At 39.2% G+C, this 11052-nt stretch overlaps 1 protein-coding gene across 1 annotated transcript; it reads right to left on the bottom strand.

Annotated features, from left to right (window-relative positions):
• Window positions 1-8417: 8417 nt before the first annotated feature.
• On the bottom strand, window positions 8418-10386 carry LOC118560405 (stonustoxin subunit beta-like). The gene is made up of 2 exons (XM_036131389.1): window positions 10380-10386; window positions 8418-9004 (listed from the first exon to the last, which is right to left on the bottom strand). The coding sequence occupies exons 1-2, from the start codon at window positions 10384-10386 to the stop codon at window positions 8478-8480; spliced, it is 534 nt and encodes a 177-aa protein (XP_035987282.1). The 3' UTR covers window positions 8418-8477.
• Between the last annotated feature and the right edge of the window lie 666 nt (window positions 10387-11052).

Raw genomic sequence — 11052 nt, 5'->3', positions numbered from 1 at the left:
TACCTGCATAGAGAGACCAGCTGGTTCTGTTGATCTGGGTCGTATTTAGACAGAAAATAAATGTAAAGATTCTTCCATAAATGTCTGATCAGCCGTCCTTCTTTCTAGGATGAATAATGTTGAACACATGTTGGTCATCAAGGTCCAGGAAATGTTCTGGAAGTTGGTGAGTTTTCCCAGATGTGTCCTGCTGGAACCCAGAGCTCTAAGCAACAGGCTGGTGTCACTCAGCTGGTTGTGCAACACTGACTTGCTGTTTGTCAGAACCCACTGGTACCATGCTGAGCTGCTCTGTTCAGTCTGGATGAAGCAGCAAAGAGGAACAGCAGCAGCTTCAGGACCACTTGGTCTCTTCTGGCCTGATATAGTGAGAACGCTGTGTGAAAAGGGCTCTGGACACTTAGAGATGCTGATCTCACCTCTGAGCGTGGCTCTGGCTCTCAGCTTCCCCACACAGAGTGGTTTTAGAGGGAGGGACTCCCTCCTCTCTGTCCTCACACTGATCCATGCTGCTGAATTCACATCCACATCAGCTCACACACACTTTCTACCTTCACCTGCAGAGGAAACACAAATCATTCATCTGCACATCAACTCTGATCATCCTTTACATCATTAGTGCTGGAAAAAGATAATCTGCTCCTCCACTGATTGGCTCTTCTTCTCTGCTTCATATCAGTGTCAGATGAATGCAGTCAGACAGCAGTGAGAGGCAGAGGAAGCTGCCATCAGCTGCTGTACTTCTACTATCAGTCCACTAGATGGAGCCATGGAGCAACATTTCATCCACTGACACTGATTCACTCTGACTGGAAGCTTCAGTCCATCACATTGACTCAGTTCAACATGAAAAACAATTTCAGCTGACAGATGATGCAGCAGAGGATCATCAGTGTTCAATGCATCAGACATAAAACTGGTTTGTTTTCAGAAAACGTAAGAACAGTTTTTTTTTTAGAGAGATATTTTTTTAGGGGGACACGAAAAATAACCTCTCTCCCTTTCTCTTTCCTGGACCTTAGCAACTTTTCTTTTGGGGTTGAGCCCAAGTAATATGAGTAGTTATAGCATCCTTATTGTATCATTACCTGTATACAGGTTTCCTATGGAGGACCAAGTCTTCCATAATTAAAAATAAATACAGAAATAAATAAATGCTCAATAAATAAATATGCATACAATTATGTGCCACCAAAAATATAATAAACAAATAAATGTAGGTAGAAAATAAATTATACAGTGAGACAAAATGTATATATCTCCTTTAATTAGCCACTTTATTTATTAATTACATATTTTTTAAGTATTTATTTATGTGCATGTTATAATATTTTTGTCTGTTTTATTCTTTCTTTGTATTTTTTTGCCCTATTTATTTCTCCGATGCTATTTATTTCTGTTTGTCCTTTTTACATTTCTGTTTGTCCTTTTTACATTTCTGTTTGTCCTTTTTACATTTCTGTCTGTCCTTTTTACATTTCTGTCTGTCCTTTTTACATTTCTGTTTGTTGTTTTTACATTTCTGTCTGTCCTTTTTACATTTCTGTTTCTCGTTTTTACATTTCTGTCTGTCCTTTTTACATTTCTGTATGCATTTCTGCCTCATTATGCAAATGAGGAGGGGCTGTGTCATAAGGGCTCAACTTCTTCCCATTGGTTGGTTAGCATTTTTACTGCATCGGTCAATCTACATGGCTTTTCCAAGCACTAAAGAATTGTTTAGTAATGTCAAACTCAGCAGGCAGACGTTCAGTGGCCGACCTCTTAAGGGAAGCTGCTAATAGACTGGAAGAATTAGAACGCTGTACATTTGGGATCTGAAATGTTTTTCGGTGGTTTCAGATTCGGCTTTCCAGATCAATAACTCATCGGCGGATGATTTATTCTACAAAACAGACACCTCTCTGCAACCACCGCATGGCAGACACTGAGCTACAACCGTAGTTTCCTCAAAACGAGTCTTAGTCCGTGGGCCAGATTCTGTGGGACGTCTCCTTAAGAAGTTTCGTATGAACTGTCAGACGGCAACTTTCTTCCACCGGGAAAAGTTGCTACACATAGCAGTGATCTCAAAACACCAATGTTCCCACGTTTTCACTTGCACATTAATAAGTTATTGCTGATAAAAAATCTAAACGGTTGCGCTCCGAGTGCGTTCAATCTGTAAGGTGTAGTGAACATTTGTTTCCAGACGAGGAAAGCCCAATAATAGTATTTTCTGGCGCCAGTTGGCAAAGATCTTGATGGCATGGAAAAAGAAATAGCCCAGACCATCCATCATCCATTTTCTAACACGCTTATCCCTGCTGGGTTCGGACCGGTGTCTATCTCCAGCTGTCAATGGGCGAGAGGCGGGGTATAAACTGGACAGGTCGCCAGTCCATCGCAGGGCAGAAATAGCTCAGACTTTTGCTCATTTTGCTGTGATATCACCAAGACCTGCTGCGCTAGGATAGCACAGCCAAACGACTTATCCCCGGCAGAATTTGGATCCCCTGATATGCAGAAATGCATACAGAAATGTAAAAATGACAGGCAGAAATGTAAAAAGGAGAGACAGAAATGTAAAAACGGCAAACAGAAATGTAAAAAGGACAGGCAGAAATGTAAAAAGGACAGACAGAAATGTAAAAACGACAGACAGAAATGTAAAAAGGACAGGCAGAAATAAATAGCATCGGAGAAATAAATAGGGCAAAGAAATACAAAGAAAGAATAAAACAGACAAAAATATTATAACATGCACATAAATAAATACTTAAAAAAATATGTAATTAATAAATAAAGTGGCTAATTAAAGGAGATATATACATTTTGTCTCACTGTATAATTTATTTTCTACCTACATTTATTTGTTTATTATATTTTTGGTGGCACACAATTGTATGCATATTTATTTATTGAGCATTTATTTATTTCTGTATTTATTTTTAATTATGGAAGACTTGGTCCTCCATAGTTTCCACCCCTTAAGCCAATAATGTTTAAAGGAGAAATGGTGTTACGTGGAAGGTAACAACCTTTTTGATTACTTCTTACATTTATTTGCATGGTTCTCTGATTTCCACCATAGTCCATCAAATTAGTTTCAGAAGAAATTGAAGCTCAAAATAAGTTCCAAAACTGAAGAAAAAACCTTGAAGAATGATCCAACAAAATCAAACTCCTCTTAAGAAATTAAGTTTACTTTAGTATCAAACAAACAAAATTTAACAACATTTTGAGTTGCACTTTTGTTTAACATCTGCAGTCTGAGAACGAAGTGCTCTGTTAGGAACATACGGGGTAATCAGAGCTCTGATATATAATGGAGCTTGATTATTAAGGGCTTTATACGTTAGAAGAAAATTTTTAAATTATGTTCTTGATTTAACAGGAAGCCAATGAAGGGAATCTAAAATTGGAGAAATATGATCTCTGTTTTTATTTTCATCCAAGCTGAAAAGCGAAGTTGGGGTGATTCACAGGATAATACATGGCAGGCTGAGGGATGTTTGATAAAATATTATATAATTAAAAATTGCACAACACTCTGCTGCTCCCAACAAACTCAATAAGTGTGTAGGAAGGTGGTACTGGTCGCACAGATTTTTGATCTGATCAAAAATGATTACACTGTCTCTAATGTCAATTTGCACAATGTCTCCGGGAGTGTTTGTTTCTTAAATCATAGATATTGCAATTTTGTTCCATTGCTAATTTAATTGGCTGCTGTTATTCTTTCTTTTTTTAACTTGAACGTGTCATTTCTATCTCAATAAGCCTTATTATTAATAATTTATTAAGGATTGCACAGATGTTTTTCCTCAATATCCTATCTGCTGTATGGCTTAACATTAAAATGTTCTTTTCGTATTATTTAATCTAATGTGGAAATACTCTGTCCATTTATTTTTGCCACTGTTGCCCCCATATTACCCCACTGTGGGGCAATAAAGGTGTTTCTATTCTATTCTAAAAGAAAGGAATTGAGTTTCTAAGATTTGTGCCAAGATAAAAAAGCGAATGTTCTCCAAACATCACAGAGAAGAAACAGACAGGAAAGTTCCTGAAGACAAAGTACACTTACAGTTTGTTAAACGATCCTCGGTGTTAAAAATAAGATCTGAACTCAACAGACTGATGCAGGTGGCTGCTTCCTGAAAAGAGTCGAAGCTTCGCCTGTGATCGAGTCAGGAGAGGCAGTAAGGGACGCAGATCAGTTAAATCCACAAAAACAGGGAGGCATTCCCTCCTTTTTCTGAACGCCAACACATGCAGGAGAAAAAAAACTCAGTAGCAGTTTGGTAACATCTTCATGAAAAAAAGACACGTCATATAAAATGGTTCCTGATGCTGTTATGAGAAGAAAATAACAACAGATAATAAAGGTGCAGCTTCTGGTTGCTTCTTGCTTCAATGAAATTATGTGTTCGGACTGGCCAGACTGGTTCAACTGGTGAGTCAAAGAAAAGCTCTTGACGTCTAAAGACATGAACCCTTGTCATGACTCACAGTGTGAGAAAAAAAAAAACGTCTGTTTTTGTTTTCCTGATCCAAGTTCAGTTTAGAGCCAATATCTGCTTTAAGTGGGATCCGGCTGGACTTTTCATCAGTGGGATTTTGTCTCCCTCTGGTGGTAAAACTATAAACTCGTTAATATCAGTCAAGTGAAACCTATACAGGCATGTCCTCTGCTTTTTAAATAATCAAAATACTTCCTGGCAGTTAAAAATACAGGTCATTGCTTTTATACTAATGATCAGTGCACCTTTAAAATGAGGAAAATGCAACAAAATTCCCAACATATTCCCACATTATTACTCATTTAACAGAAACTAAACCAACGCATGGAATCAGCATTACAGAGAAAAACCATTTAGTCAAATTTGGTTTGAGATTATTTCAGACTAATTTATCAGTACAAGGGAGACTCCAGGCTGAGTCTCATCCACATCCTCAAAATCCTGATGCTGTAAGGTTTTCATAAGATATCAAACACAATCTAACACAAATACTGACATCCGGTCTCAATATTTAACTTTAAAGTGATTGGAAATTTGCTTAAAGCTGCAAAGCAACTTTTTATATGGGGAGGCTAATGGTTTTATCTAAAAATAATTGAGTTAAGCAGGACATAAGCTAATCAAAAGGAAATCAGAAAGTAAATATAAGATAAACTACTCCCTTTTTTTCAATCCCATGAACCATGTCACTGATGCTTTCAAAAGGTATAGCACTTTGTAGCCTCAACTGCCAACAGGCCCTGATTGAACTTGCCAACTAAGAGGAAATACTCTTTAATGTAAATGCTAATCCCACAGATTGAGCTCTACTGGCATCATTTCAATGATTAACCATGGGTGTGACATGTATTTGGGTTTGTTCTGTCTGTGTTCTACCTCACTCTCAGGTTCAATTGGTGAGTGGAGGTGAGCTGCTGTTGGCAACACACAACCAGTAACCATCAGGCTCGTTATGTGGAGCGTAAGAGGAGCTGCCAGTCATTCATCGCCTGAGTGTAAACCATCATGGTACCTCTAGTCCTACATGTTCAGTGTTGATCTCTCCTGGTCTTTGCAAGCTCTAACCTTGCTTGTTCTCACTCTGTTAAGGTTTTTTCCAGGTGGACTCAGTTGGCTCAGATAGTCTTTGTTTATACAAATCCGGAGACCGGGTTATAGAATGATTTTTATCAAGCGGTGACATCAGATCTGTGTTCAGTTCATTGAGGGGTAGAAAACGTCCACTAATCTTTTTGGCCAAACTAATTGAACGGGTCATGTTGGTCCCTGAAAGATGATGGATATTCCAGTTGAATTGTAGATAAATTAATGTTAATTTTAAGTCAAGACCTCCCTGTTAAGATGCAGGGTAAAACAGGTGATGTAGCAAAAATTGGTCTTGCCAAGAAATCCGCTGACAGTCCCACCATGTGCAAAGAGCATGCAGAAATTCAGCGAAAATGTCTTCTCAACACTGCAGTGCTGCACAGAAGAAGGAGGATGTGGTTGTCCACTGTAGTTTTATTTCGTGTTTAATTTGATTTCTAGACAGTCACCATCTCCTGTAGTAACTAGAGATGGGGATGTCTCCATGCAGTTGCAGTCCCAAATGTGTTGCATGCTGGCATAACACAGCGAAGGTGGACACTCTACTTCACCTCTCCTGCTTGTGCTCTCTGTCTGCATGCAGCTTTATACCTGTCTCAGAGTCTTTTTCTGCAAAACATCTGATCAGCTGGTCGCTCAACGCAATTGATAAAATTTTATGATTTCTACTTATTGGAGCTGGCGGTTACCTGATATATTGGCAAATACAAAAAATCCTGGCGGCATTTTTGACCATGGTAAGGTTGCTGGGAGTGTGCGAGGGGTTGAATCGGACTGTGCTTACCTAGATTGAGCTGGTTAGTGAACAAAACCGCAAGCTGAATGTGATGCTGTGCAAGGTTTGAAAAGAATGGTGGAATGGAAAGAACTTTGTTAAGTGATTTACAGCAGAAAGTCCAATAAATTTGGCTGTTTGGCATTTGCTTTGAAGCGAGACCAACAGACACTTGAAGGCTAACACAAATTTCATTGTCAGCCTGACACAATTTGTATTGAATCTGATGCTCTGATGGTAAACCGTCAAATTCTCTAGGATGTTTTGCAAACAAGATGCTCTAGCCCCACCCGGACCCCTTTATGGCACCTGTGAACTCGAACAGAGCCCTTCTTGAATTGCTAATGATATATAGTTATAGTTTTTTTTTTATTATTTCAAGTTGTAAAGGAACTCAAGGCTCACTGTATGGACACTGCTAAAACGCTGTCTGTGCCAGAGCTAGAGGCCGAAACAACCAGTGTAGCCACTATCAGCTGTGTCTGTAACTCACCTGTTGCCGGAGCAAGTAAAGTTCAGTTAAAGAATATTCCTTGTCGTGTGCTTCATCTGAACATACACGCACCTCCATGCCACCGGAAGGTAAAACACGACATAATAATAAATGCAACCCCTGTTCCTCACCGTATTCGTTGTGCCTGATTGTTTTTTCCCCTGGGACAGCAATCTATAGGTTGGATGCGCATGTAAGTGCTGCTCACACGGGGTACTGGATTTGCATGCCTCCCCCTCCAACACGAGAACGTTCCAACCAAAAATATGTTTGCTTATGATGTTGTCTGTATGTTTGCTTTTTTGTGCTAAGGGTTTTTTCTTGCATTTCTTGCACTTTCAGAGAGACAGTGTGAGTAATACACTTTTCCCCTCTGAACCATCCTAATGTATTCCTTGAATTGACATGTGAATTTCTCCAATGTGAGATCAATAAAGCCTATCTTATATTATCTTATCTTAATTCAATTCAGTTAAAGGTTTTACACCTAGCTACTAGTTCCAATGAGATATTTACATTTGAAAATGTGATTAAATAATTTTAAGACATTTTTTTTTGGGATTATTTAATACATTAAAACTGACACAAACACACCCAATAATTGGGTATACAGCATTTTAAATACAGTATAAAAAAACAAATTAAACGGATTCCTTTTTCTCATCACACAATTCATATCTATCAAACATCTTTTGAAAGATCGTTCCCCCATAAAAAAATTCTCTACCAGTTGCAGTGAAAATACAAGTTTTTGGATGGGGAAGTGTTCCAAACAGGATGTTCAGTACGCTTATTATCCATGACGTTTAGTCAACACACCTTGCAGGATTAAAAATGGGTTTATAGTTTTAGGATAGCAAATATCAACAAGACCAAGTGGATCTACTTATTATAACTTCAAGTCAAGTATGTCCATTAGGGCAACAAAGTGCCTTAATATATAGAGCCCTTCAAAAAGAACAGAAGGGTATCATATTTGACAGAAGCTGAAAAACTTTGCATAGCTTCATTAGATCTGAACCTGGGGACATTCTTGGTGGGAGCAACATTGTTCACTCATAGATAATGATGCAAAGACATTTACTGAAGAAAAGGTTTTAGTGTTATGAATTAATTCACAATCCAGTCATATTCTTTTAAATAACTGTATTGTACAGCAAATCTTATTGGAAATGTTCTTGTTATATCCAAAATCAAATTAGATACATTGAAAATCTGCTCATTGGACACTGATATGAATGGGAAATAACTGCAACATATATACCAAAGAGAGATCTGAATAAAATTTAACTCATGAATGAAAATAAAAAAACAAGAGAGTGGAATTCAAATATCCTGATATTCAGAGTGAAGCTTTGACTGGAAACAGGCAGAAAAAACAACATGTGTATTCTGGAATAATATCAGCTTCCATCTTTAACTTCAGTTAAACTTCTTCCTCTTCCTGGAATAGGAAGAAGTTTCCAAAGATTCATTTAGAAGAGTTTCACAAAGAAACAGATTGAATCCATGAATGTGAAAACGTGTTTCTGAGTGAAAGAGACAGACATGAACAGACTGAACTATCTGTTCAACAGGGAGAGGCTTTCTCTGACAGAAGGAGACTCTTTAGACTCAATCAGCACAAAAACACTGAGGAACCAGCATACCAAACTCTAAACCCAGGAAGCAGAGGTTCAGTGAATGTGGTGTTGAAGGTGTGGAGGTGGATCAGAGAGTCAGAGGAGACGCTGTAGAAGGACAGAATACCAGCAGGACAGTCCACATACACTGCTACTCTGTTAGAGATGGCGGAGGAGGAGGATATGGGTGCTTTTATGTTATTGTGCCAGACAGAGAAACCATGACGATCAGAGCATCTCAGACTCCAGGACTGATTATTTCCTCCAAACATACAGTCTTCACTGCCTCCTCTCCTCTTGATCCCTCTGTAACTCACTGATACGTAAACAACTCCTCTCCACTCAACTTCCCAGTAAGAGCGACCAGTCAGATCAGTTCTACACAGCAGCTGAGGATGCCTGTAATCAAATCTGTCTGGATGATCAGGATATGACTGAAGCTCCTCTTCATGTGTCACCTTCATGTTGTCTTCAGACAGTTTGAGGTTTCTGTTCACTGTGTTTGTGTCGATTGTGAGTTGACAGGAATCTGATGGAGAGAACAAAGACAATCCAGCTGCAGTTATTGATCATTTATTGACACTTTGATGATGACTCCTGAATGAGTGATGGACAGTTTGAAGATGGTTGAATGTGAGCTGCTTTGTTGTCATGAATCAAATGAAAAACACACTTACACTTCTTCAGACCTGGTGTCAACCATCGGACTCCAGCAGGCTCAACCCTGAAAGGAGGAGGGGGGTCAGACCATCAGTCTCTTTCAGCAGCAAACATGGACATTACATGTCTCTCAGACACACATTGCCCTCCACTGAGAAAGGACCAGTCCAACATTTGGACACGTCCACTTGTTGTAAAAATCCAGAGAAAGAAAGAAGAGCTGAGAGCAGACAGACACCTGGGCTCTGATGATGATGATGAAACATTACAACCTGCAGTGGATTTAGTGTCGCTGTGGGAAATTCACGTGCTCTGTGCTGCAGCGCTCTGATTGGCTGAGATCAGAAATGGAGCAGGTTTTAAAAGAGAAGGGCCGACCTCTTCATGAACTAAGTGACCCTCTGTGGCTGGCAGACCTGGCATCTTTAGTTGATCTTACGCATCGTCTGAATACACTGAACAAGAAGCTACAAGGCAAAGAACAGCTGGTGCCACACCTGTATGCACACCTGAAAGCCTTCTGGGTAAAGCTCCGCCTCTTTGAGACACAACTACGAGGCTTTAATGCTGCACACTTCCCTGCTCTGTCTGAAATCACGTCTGCTTTTCCAAAGGCCGACCTTTCTGCTAAAAAGGAGAAATATCTGTCTGTGATTGCATCTCTGCTGACAGAATTCAACCAGCGTCTCCAAGACTTTTCTGTCATTGAAAAACAAATCCAGCTGTTCTCCACCTCCTTCCTGGTGGATGCAGAAGAAGTGGAAGAGAGTCTGCAGTTAGAACTGATTGAAATGCAATGTGATGATTCTCTGCAGAGTCAACATCAGCTTCTCTCCCTCCCTGAATTCTTTCAGAGTTTGGATAATGCCAAGTTTCCTCTGATGAGACGCCACGCAGAAACAATGATGAGCCTGTTGGGCTCAACATCCAGATGTGAACAAAGATTTTCTCTGTTAAATCAGAACAAAAGCAGACTGAGAAGCAGAATGACTGACAGCATCTCTGTGAAGTCCTTCGTGTCTCAACCACCAAACTTTCTGCTGACATGTCAGCCATCCTTCAATCAAAGGACAGCATCACTGCTCCCACTGACTGCAATGTTCACTGTGGAAGGAAATGCCTCAGCAACAACCTGAAGAAACATACTTAACCCTAAAAGGGAAAGGACTGTTTCTCTTGTTAACTAAGCAACTACTGGTCTAGAGGACATCTGTCTTAGCTTTGTTTCTTCCCCTTACCCCTCATGTAACCAATAAAATTACTGCTGCTTCTACTGGCACTTTACTTTTATATAATATTTATAGAACTCTGAGAATTTTCCTTTCCACTGACATTCTTCTTTGTAATGGAGAAACTAATAGGCTATATTCAAGAGGGTTTTTTAAAGGTTTGTGTGATCACATAAAACAGACATTGACACCGTGAGCATCACATGATTTGGCTTTGCCCATGATTTTTACTATAGAATGCTTTTGTGGTCTATATTTGTGAAGTCTCTTTCCCAAACCATTACCAACCAACCCAGTCCCATTGAAAATGTGCCATAGCCACACATTGGTGCACAAGGGAGAATGTGGTATTGTCACAATTTGTCTCCTGAATACAGTTAATTTATATTGCCTTTCAACTCAGGCACATCACTATCAAAATTCTCCTAGCGAACAAAATAAATTGGCTGACATTCCCCAAACTTTATGTGGAAAACGCAACATTTAAAGAAAGCATCTGCATTTTTATGCATTTCAATGACATTTCTAGTGAGAAGTATGCATAATATTTTCACAATCTTTATTTATATCTTTTTATTAGTTTTGCTGAAGATTTCATTGTCTCATAAAGATTATGTTATACTGTCCCAGGTTCTGCTGTTGTGTAGGTTGCGGCTGATGCTGTGGATACCCCCATCTTAAA

This window comes from Fundulus heteroclitus, unplaced genomic scaffold (assembly GCF_011125445.2).
Source record: "Fundulus heteroclitus isolate FHET01 unplaced genomic scaffold, MU-UCD_Fhet_4.1 scaffold_43, whole genome shotgun sequence".
Taxonomy (NCBI): Eukaryota; Metazoa; Chordata; class Actinopteri; order Cyprinodontiformes; family Fundulidae; genus Fundulus; species Fundulus heteroclitus.
This window is presented reverse-complemented; position numbering and strand designations above follow the sequence as displayed.